Here is a 15,022-nt window from a genome sequence, read left to right on the forward strand (position 1 = left end):
ATATATATATATATGTATATATATATATGCAGATAACTTCTCAGACTGAATCCAGAAATGTCTAAAAAGAATGAAACTCTATGACCTTCTCCAGTGTACATGCAGAATGCCTCAACAAGTTAAGGTCCTTCAGTGAATTTACATGTGAATGTCCTCCTGAACCACTGGATTTTCTCAATGAATGGTACAAAGGCATCAATCAAAACCCAACATCCATTCCATAAATCCTCGAAAATGCATAGTGATTCATAGCACCTTAATTTAACAAAGACTATCTGAAAGGATCCTGTAGATCCATTACTTAAGGCTGGAAGCTGACCATCCTTTGAAGGATAGGGAGCAAAGCCAGCAGGACCATACTTATTGTTGCTACTGAACATTCTATGGAGCAGATTCGGAGAGAAAACTGGGTCATCCATCAGTTCAGATTCAGTTTGGAATCCATTTTCAAGTTTCCAATTTTCTTCTGTTCAGATGCCCCTTTTAGATCTAGATATTAACTTGTAATACTTCATGAAATGGATTTTTTTAAAAAAGAAAAAAAACCCATACAAACCAATACACACAATCCCTCAGTACTTGTTTTTGGTCTGTAAGGGATATTGAAGGCTAATTATTTATTTGGGCACATAATCTCAGTCTTGAAGCTCTTCTCAATTAAAGTGTCTTTCTTGAATTTGAAGTCACAGTCTGACAGACCAAGTAAGTGTTTACAGAGTAGAAAGCTTATTGGACATGACCTTACTGTTTTGAGGGCTTCTGATATTGAAATGGCTTATTGGTACACTGTCCTGTGTGTCACTAATAACTTGAAGGAGTTTAACTCATCAGTGACAGAAGATCACAGAAGTGTTTCCAAGACGATACATAAAAGAATGGTAAAACTCACAAGCAGAATTGTCAGCAGTACATGTACCAAATTAAGGAGGAGTTTACAAACGAAAGAGCATAATATGCAAAGAGAGTGGAAGAGGCTAACTGAAATTAGTTGAAAGTCATCACAAGGAGCAGCGTCTATATTCACATGTTGGAAGAAAAGCAGATGAAAATTGAGGTTGGTGATCTTACCTGAGCAAGAGGCTTATTTTCAAATAGTGTTTCATGTTGGAAGAATTTGTCCAACCCATGTTCTTTGGCAATATGTTCGGACTCATCCGAGAAGAGGACAGCATCCCCATCAAAGGCCACGCGGAGCTGTGTGTCGCAATAAGCCATGTCTTTGGCTCCAGCAAACATGGTTGCAGAGGCAATGCCTGACATCATAGGGATAGATTAGTACATTTCTTAAGCCTATGGGTTTTAGTTTCTCCCAGTAAAATCTTTTACCCCAAAGTGATGCTTCTTCTCTAGCTATTGCCATATAATTCTGGCCCTGTCTTCAACTACAAATCTCAGAATATGCACAGACTCAGTTTATACAGGAATGGGAGCTGAAAATGAATTGTGTAATAATCACAGAAAATGTTCCCTTCCAGTAAGGTCAAATCCTTATTGAACATAAGGGGTGCACATGTGTAAAAGCCTCAGCAGAAGATCCAATAAGAATTAAGCCAGCTAAAGCTGTGTGAAGCCCAGGACAACTGACCATCAGCTCAAACCTTATGAGCTAGGGGAATAAACCCAGATCACTACCTTCTTTTATTGCTTCTTGTACTTTTTCAGAATCCGCAGAAAGATACAAGTTGGTAAGATATGCCTTCAAATAGCCAATGGGGCTTTTCCCACCCGTCAAACAGAAGCGGTCAATCAGTAGACCTATTGACAGGTGAGAAAGGCTGTGTTATGACCAAAGGATACAACATTGATCCAAATAAAACTTACTGTAGGAGTAAGATGTTATATTAGTAAATGCTTGTGAGTTCATTTGTAAGACAAGTGGAATGTTATAAATTTTTGAAAATTAAAAATGACTTTTACAGCACCAATATTATAAAACCTCTGAGGTACTTCATACTCTTTGTTTGGCACACTATAGTTTGTGGAGCCTATTCATACAGACCATGTCAATTTACTCAAAACAGCATGGCATGTATGATTCTCCTTATAGAAAATGATACTGAAAAGACTTGCCCAACCTACTAGTTCAAAGATGTAGGACAGTCTTCAGGCCACATGTTTAACTATATATGCATTAAGATAATTCTCTCTTTTCCTTAAAATACAGCTTTCTCCTTGCTTATTGAAAGGAGTTTTTAAGGTATGGCCCCACTTTAAATACTAGTTCTACATTTCTTCAGTGTAATACTTAGTAATAAGTCACTCCAGGATTTAAACTATTTTCTAAAAATAATCTAAAAAATTCACTCCTTATTGACTAGAATATTGTATTATAGCTATTAGCAAATGGAATATTAACTCATAGTAAATTAATATTCATTTAATTTGTAAAAATTAATTACTGTATATCTAAATTGTCCATACTGTTTTTCAACTTTCTATGTTGCTGTGTAGCCTAGGTAGATCTTGAATCCAAGATCTCATTTCTTGGTAACCCTCTCATTTCTTGCTGTAGTTTTCTGAATAGTTAGCATGATAAGCCTATGCTATTAGGCTTCAAGTAATATACTTTTCAATACCTCTCAATAATTAAAAGAAAAAAAATTGACTGTTCAAAAGATCTTGTAAAGCCAGCACCTGCATATACAATGAATAAAAGAATGAATTGGTATATGGTTGTCTTGGAAGAGATTTAATGAGCTGAAAGCTATAAGCTCAGTGGTTGACTATAGACCTGCATCCATGAGGCCTAAGGTTCAATCCTTATGCAAAATAATTGATTTGATGCTATCTATTAAGAGTTTTTAGAAAGTTATACTTTTTAATGTAGAATTCCTTTTCTGACAGTATTATTTTAAGGAATATACAAAATTTTTGTAAGGATTTAAGTATAAAAATCTAAGCTCAGGATTATATTTGAAAAAATATATTCATCAATGTGAGACTTATGCATATGATAAAAATCTATGTGTTTATTAAAAATTGTGTTTAAATTTATGATAAACTGGGTAACTATGGTATATAAAGCAACATGTGGTCATGTTTTCATGTCCTGGTCAGCAGTTTTCTGAAGAATTAAGGACAAAGGTCACCAATGTCGGTACAATGCTTTGGTGTCAACAAAATATAAAATTTTCACTTGATCGAATGTTGTCTTTAAGTGACTCAAAAGTAGATATTACAAACCATTAAATAACATCAATATAATGCTCTAAAATATATATTTATACTAAGACTTTAAAACTGAATGAAAACATTGGCTTTTTTCTCAAAGTGATTCTCATTTACTAAGGAGCCATGTATGAGCACAGTAACAAAGACCACAGTAGAGATAGGCAAAGATTGTCTTCTCCACCCTAAAGAGGGAAATAACCAACTCTCCCAAGGTAATTCCATGGAAAGGTTGTGATTCCATGGAAAAGACCAGATGGAAAGGTGTTCCAACTGTTTAATCAAGAGAATTCATATATAAGTAGCTGATCCCGGAGGCTGGAAACCTCATTGTGTTTATGATGCTTCAGGACAGACACAGCAGTATCACTTACTAAATCAATAAGATTGTAATGGTATACACCTGTAGTCCAATTCTGGGAAGCTGAGGCAAGATGATCTAGGATTATGTGAAGTAAAATAAAACTCAATAACTTATAATACACCTTGTTTATTTATAAATATTCCTAATTTAAACCTAGAATCTCTATGTGCATAATTTAAGCCTGATTTTGATGTGACTTACAACTAGATCCATTACTAGAAAAAAAGACAATGGCATCCCAAAGAGATTGTTAGGTCATTTCATAGCAGAAAAACAAAAGGAAAATATACAGGAAAGGTACATTGGTGCCAATGCTATGAAGACCAGCACCAATGCAGTCTTCTACATAAAGTAATAAAGTCAAATTTTCTGGTAAAAATATGGACTTGTGTGTAGGAGAGAGGGGGGGAGAAGAAGAAGAAGAAGGAGGAGGAGGAGGGGGGGGGAGAGAGAGAGAGAGAGAGAGAGAGAGAACCCAGGAGCACCCAATTTTAAGAGCTGGAATGGGATATGAAAACCTTTAAACCCTTAACACAGACCTGTGGTGAGGAAAAAGTTTGATCCCATAGAAAATGCCTCTGGGCTGACGGCTCCTTGAAGTCAAGTTCAGAAGTGAAAAACATAAAGCAGAGAAACATATTGAGGAGCTGGGATTAAGACTTTGAAATTCACACTTGACAAGTTAAGTCCAGAGCTTTGAGCCCAACTCTGTGCTGAAGTTAAAAATGAACATGGCCTTTCTTGTTCTGACATAGGCAAATAAACATTCCTCACGCAGAAGGGGGTGTTGGTATCAAAGACATTGCAATGGTTTAAGCCGCAGTTAGCAAAATAGCATGGGCTCTTTTTTGCAGGGCTGAGAGCCGGTCTTCCACATGGTATTTATTTTACTTACCGTAGTGATTGACGCTGTTTATAAGCCGTACTCCCACTTGAGCATGGTTATTAGTCATCAGTACTATATCAAATAAGTCCTGTTCGTCAGGATACAGATCACGGAGTCTAGAGTTGACATGCTGCAGTGCCTGCAGGTTGCAAACGCGTATGTATAAAAAAAAAGGGCAGGTAAGGTGGTGGGTGTTAGGCAGCAAGAGGAAAAACACCTCATCAGGATCAGAATCAAGCTTCACAGAGTTCTGACTGAAAAACCACTGCTCCTTTAAAAGGTGACATGGTGATGTCATCTTTCCTATGTTTTCTGACTCCCATACATAAGCCTCCATGAATGCCCATGGTAAAAATGAAAATGTCTACAGCATGGTATTACAACATTCTCTTTAATAGAATTATCTTGGGAGATAGGATGGGATGGGGGGTTGTGGAGGGGAAACTGGGAAAGGGGACAGCATTTGAAATGTAATATAAATAAAATAACCAATAAAAAGAATTACCTCAGCAGTAGGTAGAGAAAAAGATCAGCATATACATTTAATAATATGCTTTCTCATTTGTCTATTTGTCTAACTTTGTAAATCCTGATTTTATTATGAGAAATTTGTAATGATTTGGGAATTTACATGTCACTCATGCAGAAAGCAGATTGAGGAAAATTGATAATCTCATTTTTTTTGTCTTTATATATTCTATGGAAAAATCATAGACAGTGATTTATTTATTTTAGTGTTAGCATTTAATTTATTTTTAAAGTGTGTGTGTGTGTGTGTGTGTGTGTGTGTGTGCATATGCAAGAAAGAAGGTGCCCACAGAGTCTAGAACAGTGGTTCTCAACTTTCCTAATGCTGTGACCCTTTAATACAGTTCCTCATGTTGTGATGACCCCCAACCACAAAATTATTTTCTTTGATACTTCATAACTAAAAATTTGCTACTCATAATTGTAAGGTAAATATTTTGAAGAGAGAGGGTTGCCAAAGGTGTCATGACCCAAACATTGAGAACTATTGGTCTAGAAGCTGGAGATGGTTGTGAGCTGCCCTATGAGGGTATTGGGAACAAAGTCATGTCCTCTTCAAGTACAATGCCAGCTTTAAATACCACATTCTTCTTCCCAGTCCTTTAATCTATTTTAAAAAATTTAAATTGTTTTTTCTTAGTCTAGTTGTTTCTCTCCATGGTTCTACATGTTCTGCAAGTATATTTTACCCTAAACCCATAGAGGTGCCATTTGCTTTCACATGGTTATATGATTGATTGTGTAATAATCCAATAACGTATGAAGGAGATTAGTTTTGAGTGCTACATGTTTTAGTATACATTCATGATACTAAGTGTTGGGATATTCTTGATTTTCTTAATACATTTGGGGTCAGACTAGCTCAAGTAAATTCCATCATTTTAATAAGGCATTTTCTTTCCACTACTCAGTACCGTTAACTCCTTATTACTTCCTACCTAACTCCTGTATGGAGAAAACGGGCTTTTGTTTAAAGGTCAGATGACTAGAGCTCCATTTAAGAAAGCCACGATCCATAATGGTAGGTTCAGGATGAAAAATCCTTTTCTCAATAATTCCAGATATCTTTGGGACTTGGTCAACTAGAATGGAACAAGAATTATAAAGATGGTGTAGGAATTATTGGGGAGAATGGACAAACTCCCAAAGGTCCACCTGGGTCCTTTTTCTTCTTATCCAGAGTCTCTGATGGGAGCGAAAGGCAGTTCTCACAGTACCTTGACAAACCGAAATGCTGGCCCTGGGGTTAGGATGACATTCTCATTGGTGAGCTGATACTCCATGTATTTTTCCAGACCCTCTTCTTCGTAGATTTTTCTGTCATCTACCATATTGAAAAGTGCCCGGGAAGAGACAGCAACGGTAATGGCATGCTTGGGTTTGGGCTGCGGAGAAGGTCAAGGAAAGGAGAGTCAACACATATAGAAAGGGGTAGGGATGCAGCTGAGACGGGATAGAGAACTAAGTTGGGAAGGCTGGGAAGAAATTCTCTACGCAATAAGTGGGGTGGAGTTGAGGGACAAGAAGAAGGGAGCCTAGCGGTGCCTGAAGCCAGACACCCTCACCGGCCTGGGTCTCGCACAGCTGGGGATCTTCTCATACAGCATGCTCACAGATGACCAATAGGCCTCATCCACCTCATCTTCCTCCATCTGCTGCCTCTGTCTCTGCTGGCCATCAGCGCATTCCTGTTCCAAGTCCACAGATGTGCCATACTGCAGGCGGCGCTGGACATAAGACTTCCACTCTGTAGGAGGAGTGCGTGGATACTCTCGAGTCTTAGGTATCCCTTCTCGGGAGTCACAGCTGTGTGCATACTCCCTCAGCTGCAAATCTCTAGGCTCTCTGTTTTCCCTGGAAGCCCATGGATCACTGCTCGTATACATCTTCGATGTCCGTCTGGCGTTGGCCTCTGTTTCTGGGGGTGTGGGAGGTTGTGAGTCAGGCTGAGTGATAGGTCTGTTCTGTGGAGTCTGTTGAATGGAGGGCTTCTCTGATACCTGAGGTGGAGGCGAGGTCTCGTGTTGACTGGGGGAGGTTGAGGAAGTTCGAGAGGTTGCAGAGCTGTTGGGGGCCTGCTGAAGAAATGGAGGTTGAAGTTCAGGCCCATGGGGATTCACATCACTATCTCCCACACTGCATCCCCTAGCTCTAGCCTATTCCTAGATCTTGAATGAATCCTAGTTCATTCTAGCCCCCTTTAACTAGACTGAAAAGCATCCAAGCACTTCTTGTCTCCAGACTTCGGATATTACCGTTAAAATAGAGTGCAGGCTGTACTCTCATCCACCAACCCCTCTACCAGCACCTCACGAATGCATATCACACGTGCTCATTGCAGCACCTGTTTGGCTTTGAGTAAATAGGATCAAGTTCTTGTATCCTTAAACAGCATCAGTCATAAACCTTGCCTCCCTCAGTGATTGGAGTGAGCTTCATGTGCACACCAGGTAAGACACTGGCACTAGAAAGCTCTGCTTATCCTGATTCTCTATGACTCCCTTTGCCCAGTGACTACTTGTAGGGCTGGGGAGTCACATGTCTTCGGTCTTGCAGATAGCATCAGAATTAATTATCTTTCTAAATAAGAGGGGGCAATTCTAGAGAAAGAATACACTACTGACACTGCTCTGCAAGATGTTATTAAACATTAACAAATTTCATATGACATTCAATTTATGTTGTTTCACATGTATGGCCATTCTTGGTGAGATTATTGAACCAAATCCAACAAAATATAGGTATATGGGATGTGTTTATATATTTGCACAGGGAATCTCTTCTTTTCTATGTATCTGAAAATAATTTCATAAATTCACTTATGTGTTCAGGCCTAGTTGAGGGCCTAAAGCCCATACAATGATGTTTAAATTTTCTCTTTTGATTTGAGGTTTTCTTCCTTTTCCTCTTTTGAGAGCCATGAGTACTCAATGGTGTTTGTTATTTGGTTGAAGGACAGAGAAAATACAGCTAGACTTAAAGGCTGTATTTAAAACTGTTGTCTTCTGCTTTGTAGTATAAAAATCTGGGAATATTGCTCTGTGCTTTTGTTATCTCAGTGGTAAGTTTAGGCTTGCCTGGGTGTTTCTGGAAGAGCTAAATTAACTACCAAGAAGTCACTTATCCAGAACAGAGTCTAAATGCTTTGAAAAATAAGTACCAATAGATATAAGTCATCATTTATCAAGCATTCCTCTCTTTCACCACTAGCTCTACCTTGACAACAGTATTCCTGCTTCTGGGCTCATCCACTGATGGAGCCCTAGTGGATGGGCTACGTGATGTTCGAGACCACTGATTTCGCACAACGTACCCTCGGGAGTCTGAATTATGCGGGGGTAATTCTTGGGATCCCTGTGTAAGAGAAAAAAACCCAAATATTTAATTCTTAACTATCTACTCTTTGTGCATATTTGCCCACAGGAAAACCATGCCAGGCTAAAAACAGCAGCCACCAATGGAAAGATGTCCTCCAGCCCTGTTTCTATGACCCTTGATTCAGTCTAGGTCCTGATTGTGCTGTTCTTCCTTTGGCTCAATTCTCATTACAGGATGAAGTAACAAAGTAGACGTTCACCAAGAAAAGCATGAGCATTCAACATTAAGAAACCTTTGTAGTGAAACATAACAACAGAAACCAAGGAAATCCAGAAAACCATCAGATTCTACTACAAAAGCCTATACTCAACCAAACTGGAAAATCTGGATGAAATGAACAATTTTCTAGACAGATACCAGGCACCAAAGTTAAATCAGGATTAGATAAACCATCTAAACAGTCCCATAATTCCTGAAGAAATAGAAGCAGTCATTAATAGTCTCCCAACTAAAAACATCCCAGGGCCAGATGGGTTTAGTGCAGAATTTGATTAGACCTTCAAAGAAGTCTTAATACCAATACTCTTCAAACTATTCCACAAAATAGAAACAGAAGGAACACTATCCAATTCATTTTATGAAGCCACAATTATGCATATACCTAAACCACATAGACCCAACAAAGAAAGAGAACTTCAGACCAATTTCCCTTATGAATATCAATTCAAAAATACTTAATAAAATTCTTGAAAACTGAATCCAAGAACACATCAAAATGATCATCCATCATGATCAAGTAGGCTTCATCCCAGGCATGAAGGGATGGTTCAATATATGGAAATCCATCAATGTAATCCACTATATAAACAAATTCAAAGGAAAAAAAAAAAACTCCGACATGATCATCTCACTAGATGCTGAGAAAGCATTTGAAAAAATCCAACACCCCTTCATGATAAAAGTCTTGGAAACATCAGGAATTTGAGGCCTGTACCTAAACATAGTAGATGCAATATACAGCAATCCAGTAGCCAACATCAAACTAAATGGAGAGAAACTTGAAGTAATCTCACTAAGATCAGGGACCAGACAAGGCTGTCCACTCTTTCCTTACCTATTTAATATAATACTGGAAGTCCTTTCCAGAGCAATTAGACAACAAAAGGAAGTCAAAGAAATACAAATAGAAAAGGAAGAAGTCAAAATATCACTATTTGCAGATGATATGATCATATACATATGTGACTCCAAAACTTCCACCAGAGAACTCCTAAACCTGATAAACAACTTCAGCAAAGTGGCTGAATACTAAATTAACTCAAACAAATCAGTAGCCTTCCTCTACTCAAAGGATAAACAGGCTAAGAAAGAAGTTAGGGAGATGACACCCTTCACAATACTCACAAATAATACAAAATACCTTGGTATGACTCTAAACAAGTGAGTGAAAGATCTGTATGACAAGAACTTCAAGTCTCTGAAGAATGAAATCAATGAAGATACATGGGACATCTCCCATACTCGTAGATTGGCAGGATTAATATAGTATAAATGTCCATCTTTCTGAAAACAATCTACAGATTCAATGCAGTCCCCATAAAAATTCCAAGTCAATTCTTCATAGAGTTAGAAAGAGCAATTTGCAAATTCATCAGGAATAAAAAATAAAACACCCAGGATAGTGAAAACTACTCTCAACAATTAAAACAACTTCTGTGGGAATCACCATCCCTGACCTCAAATTGTATTGCAAAGCAGTAGTGATAAAAACTGCATGGTATTGGTATAGAGACAGGCATGTAGATCAATGGAACAGAATTGAAGACTCAGAAATGAACCCACACACATGATCTTTGACAAAGGAGCTAAAACCATCCTGTGGAAAAAAAGACATTTTCAACAAATGGTGCTGGTTCCACTGGCAGTCAGCATGTGGAAGAATGCAAATTGATCCATTCTTATCTCCTTGTACAAAGCTCAAGTGCAAGTGGATCAAACACCTCCACAAAAACCAGATACACTAAAACTAATAGAAGAGTAAGTGGGGAAGAACCTCGAGTACAGGAGCACAGGGGAAATTTTCCTGAGCTTATATTTTAAGATCAAGACTTGATAAATGGGACCTCATAAAATTGCAAAGCTTCTGTAAGGCAAAGGACACTGTCAATAGGACAAAATGCAGGCCAACAGATTGGGAAAAGATCATTACCAATCCTACATCCGATAGAGGGCTAATATCCAATATATCCAATATATACAAAGAACTCAAGAAGTTAGACTGCAGAAATTCAAATAACCCTATTAAAAATGGGGTACAAAGCTAAACAAGAATTCTTAATTGAGGATTAACAAATGGCTGAGAAGCACCTAAAGAAATGTTCAACATCCTTAGTCATCAGGGAAATGCAAATCCAAACAATCCTGAGATTCTGACTCACATCAATTAGAATGGCCAAGATCAAAACCTCAGGTGACAGCAGATGCTGGCAAGGATGTGGAGAAAGAGGAACACTCCTCTATTGTTGATGAGATTGCAAGCTGGTACAACCACTGTGGAAATCAGTCTGACAGTTCCCAAGAAAACTGGACATAGTGCTACCTGAAGACCCAGCTATATCACACCTAGGCCTATACCCAAATGATGCTCCAACATATCACAAGAACATATGCTCCACTATGTTCATACCAGCCTTATTTATTTATAATAAGCTGGAAAAAACCCCAGATGTCCTTCAACAGAGGAATGGATACAGGAAATGTGGTATATTTATGCAATGGAGTATTACTTAGCTATTAAAAATAATGAATTCATTAAATTCTTAAGCGAATGGATGGAGCTAGAAAATATCCTGAGTGAAGTAACCCAATCACAAAAGAACATACATGGTATACACTCACTGATAAGTGGATATTAGCCCCAAAGCTCGGAATACCCAAGATACAACTAGCAGATCACATGAAGCTCAAGAAGAAAGAAGAACAAAGCATGGATGCTTGGGTCCTTCTTAGAAGGGGGAACAAAATACCCACAGGAGGAGATACAGAGGCCAACTGTGGAGCAGAGAATGAAGGAAAGGCTATCCAGAGACTACCCTACCCAGGGATCCATTCCATATAGTTACTAAACTCAGACATTATTGTGGATGCCAAGAAGTGCTTGCTGACAGGAGCCTGATATAGCTATTTCCTGAGAAGCTCTTCCAAAGCTTGACAAATACAAAGGTGGATGCTAGCCAACCATTGGACTAAGCACTGGATCCCCAATGGAGGAGTTAGAGAAAGGATTGAAGAAGCTGGAGGGATTTGCAGACCCTTGGGAAGAACAATAATATGAACCAACCAGGGCCCCAGAGCCCCTAGAGACATCAAACAAAGAGCACACATGGAGCAACCCATAGGCTCCAGCCGCATAGTAGCAGAGGATGGCCTTGTGGGACATCAGTGGGAGGAGAGGTCCTTGGTTCCTGTGAAGGCTCAATGCCTCAGTGTAGGGGAATGTCAGGATAGAGAATCAGGAGTGGGTAGGTGGGTGGAGGGAAGACCATCATAGAATCGGGGGAAAGGGGTATGGAGGAAAACCAGGAAAAGGGATAACATTTGAAATGTAAATAAAGAAAATATCTAGTAAAAAATTCAAAAAATATATAAAATATAAGCCAAAAAAAAAAGAAACCCTTGTAGTAGCTCAGAATCTTCCACCTCTGACCCTTCAGTCATATCTTCGCCTGTCCACAACATCCTCCCTTAGAGGTAAAACTACTACTATAGGGCAAAATTATATATCTAGGATGTTACTGTAAATCGAGGGCAGCCAGTACTTAAACCACAGCTTGAAACAGGGCTCTGTGACAGCTACACATAAGTGCATACAACCTGCCAACCTTTGTTTCATGATGACACTTTGGAGAGGCAAGTGGACTATTTTCTGTCCCATATCCTTCCCCTACCCAGGATGACTGGGGCTCCCCTCCCAAATTAGTCATGCGATCTCTGCTCACCCTGATCGTGGTGATCTGCCGGCCCTGCTCCCACAACAGGCACATGTGAATATAAATACATATTGTGCGACAGGGGCTAGTTCCCTCAGCTGCACAAAGGCAGCGTCTACAGGAGTGGTGATACCGCATGGGGCAACATCTCAGCGAGTGATTCGGATAGCCCGCACGCCTCATCTGAAAGATTGTGCAGAAAATGGGTCAATGTGATGGCCAGACTTCCCTTCCCTCCCTGATCTAAAAGGACAAGTCTCCTGTTGGCCGAGCGGAGGAGACTGTATTTCTACACTTCTCATTCTGCCTGAACAGGAAGGCTGTAGACTGGAGGGAGGGCAAGGGCCAGCTTCTCCTGAGTGTATCCCTAACCTTTTCAAAGGACCTTAGTTACCCCTTGGTGCAGACCTGAAGGGCTCAGATGTCTCTTCCGGAGCTCCCCCCTTGTTTGTTTCCCATTGTGTTTTCTGCTTTCTTTCAGCTGTGCTATGCAGGGTAGCTCACCTGAGTGCTCAGACGAGCTCCAGTTTTGTCAGAATCCTTTCTTTTCTCTGCATCTAGACTCTCTTTTGAGTACCTCATCCCAGGCTCATTCTTAATATGGAAACAAAGAATCTTTATTAATGTTTATTCTCAGAGACATTAGAAACCTTGGGTTTGGAAATTAAAACGGTAAATAAAACCTAAACTTTGTCCCTTGGCCAACATCAAAAATATATGTGACTTTTAGCTATGACTCCTCTCCCAGACTAACAAATTTAAGAAAAGGACACATTTTATAAATAAAAAAAAAATCACACAAGCATATTGTTATATGGCTCAGTCATTACATAGGTTCAGGATATTAGCAGTACTTATCATTAAAAAATGATAACATGAGGAATGTAATAAGAGTCTTCCAGGGGTCAACAGCATCATGATTTAAGTATAAAGTTGTGTATGCAGAATAACTGTTTCTTCCCTATGTTTTTCTGAAGACTGTAAATTATGAAACTTTTCATTTTCTATATAGAACAGAAACTCATATAACTAACCCTAACCAGTATTAATTTGGTTTTTACATCAAGAACTTTAATCTTGTACAGATTTATTGGCACAACATCAATTCTTAATGTCAAATTTCTCTCAGCATCTAGCTTTTAAAAATGGATTTCCTACTTACAAAGTAATAGGTAAAAATCAAGAACAGATAGGATGACCACTTATTTTGTGGAAACCTAATCAAATATTGATGTTTGCATTTTGATTGGGAAATACTTGCCAGAAGACTATTTGTTTCATGTTAATTCAGGTGTGTACTGTGATTAATTAATATTAATATTGTGTTAAGTGTCTATTTATGATGTGCCATACATACATAAATTAGAGCAAAGTCCTTTCAGAAACTTCTACATCTACCCACTTACTCCTTGTGCATGCCCAGGAATCATCAACTCCATGTTATTGAATGAGAATGTGACTTCAAGAAATGGCTTAGTTGCATAATTATTGAACGGACCTGCGTTCTCTCCACCAACTCCCCATTATCCCATTCAGACTGCATAATATTTTGTCATTTCTAGCTCCCCAAAATATTTAAATCTAACCAATCTTTATCTCTGTGTTAGGTCTCCAGCTATTATTCACCGCTTTTAAAGCCTTCATATTTCCAAAGTTGTCTCTTTGGTTGAACGTAAGCATAGTTAAGCTTTATTCCTGGGTCAACTGTTCCCCCAAACAAACCAGGAGCATCAGGAAGAGCCCACTACTTTCTATTCCTTTACTCAACCCCCATGTCACATCTTTGTAAATAATCTTCAATAATCTCCAAAACTCAGATCATCCCAATCTTGGTGCAATACCACAGGCGAATGTTCACCTTTGTCTTTGTACAAATCTCACTGAGCACTGAATTGTACTGTTTATGCCTCTCTCCTATGGAGCCATTGTATTTACTTCTTTATATGAACTATAAACATATGCTCAACAAAGGCTGACATACTAGGTTGACTACATTCTCCCACTCCACCCCTTTCTTCTGTTACCTCCACTCGCTTTTACATGTCTCCGTGATCTAGATTTATTTTATCTTGCAGAGCATGCTCAGAGAGTAAAAATGGACTAATGTTTACAAGTCTTCAGCTTTCTGGTAAGATTTTAGGGTGGTTCACTCACTCACTCACTCACTCACTCACTCACTCACTCACTCACTTTCTTTTTTTGTTTCAAAGATGTTTGACTCATTTCTTCAACTGATGGAATTCGTTTGTTGTTATGATGGCCTTCATCTCCCCAACTCCATTTCCTATCACTTCACTGGCTCAGTCTAGCTCTGAATTTAGAATGTCAAATTTATGACATCATGTGTGATTCCATGGTAACTAACTGATGCCACACATATATAGTTAGTGTTTTGTTGTTGTTGTTGTTGTGATGGGAGCAGCAGCCTTTCCTGTTCCAGCATATTTACTTATTGCCATCTTTTGCAACTGTAGGACTTGATGTGTAAATTGCTTAGATGTTCATTATGCAGCAACATTAATTTTACAGCTTCATTATACCTATACCCTGTCACACATCTTATTCTCCTCAGATTTGTCCATCTTCTGATTGAAATGAATGCAAACACATTTGTGTGTTCAGGCACTTGCTTTTTTCTGCAGTTTCATAGACTTCTTGACAGCTGAGAGTTGGTTCTATTAGAATTTGGCTCTGAGATTTGCTTTAGTGTGTGTGTGTGTGTGTGTGTGTGTGTGTGTGTGTGTGTGATTTCTTTCACAGTGGCAAAGA

At 38.8% G+C, this 15,022-nt stretch overlaps 1 protein-coding gene across 3 annotated transcripts in view; it reads right to left on the reverse strand.

Annotated features, from left to right (window-relative positions):
- The window catches only part of Nt5c1b (5'-nucleotidase, cytosolic IB), a 22,147-nt gene extending 7,579 nt beyond the window's left edge, over window positions 1–14,568 (reverse strand). The window contains exons 1-8 of one of the 3 annotated variants that reach the window (XM_028772210.1): window positions 14,444–14,568; window positions 12,758–12,847; window positions 8,163–8,300; window positions 6,560–7,021; window positions 6,164–6,331; window positions 4,428–4,557; window positions 1,633–1,755; window positions 1,069–1,253 (exon numbers count right to left, since the gene is read on the reverse strand). In XM_028772210.1, coding sequence (XP_028628043.1) covers window positions 1,069–1,253; window positions 1,633–1,755; window positions 4,428–4,557; window positions 6,164–6,331; window positions 6,560–7,021; window positions 8,163–8,300; window positions 12,758–12,847; window positions 14,444–14,476 — 1,329 coding nt within the window. In that variant the 5' untranslated portion in view covers window positions 14,477–14,568. Of the gene's footprint in view, window positions 1–1,068; window positions 1,254–1,632; window positions 1,756–4,427; window positions 4,558–6,163; window positions 6,332–6,511; window positions 7,025–8,153; window positions 8,301–12,757; window positions 12,848–14,443 lie in introns of all 3 variants that reach the window. The other 2 variants (XM_028772208.1, XM_028772209.1) reach the window with 2 other exon arrangements.
- Between the last annotated feature and the right edge of the window lie 454 nt (window positions 14,569–15,022).

The sequence above is a fragment of the Grammomys surdaster genome, unplaced genomic scaffold, assembly GCF_004785775.1.
Source record: "Grammomys surdaster isolate TR1022 unplaced genomic scaffold, NIH_TR_1.0 212, whole genome shotgun sequence".
Classification (NCBI taxonomy): domain Eukaryota; kingdom Metazoa; phylum Chordata; class Mammalia; order Rodentia; family Muridae; genus Grammomys; species Grammomys surdaster.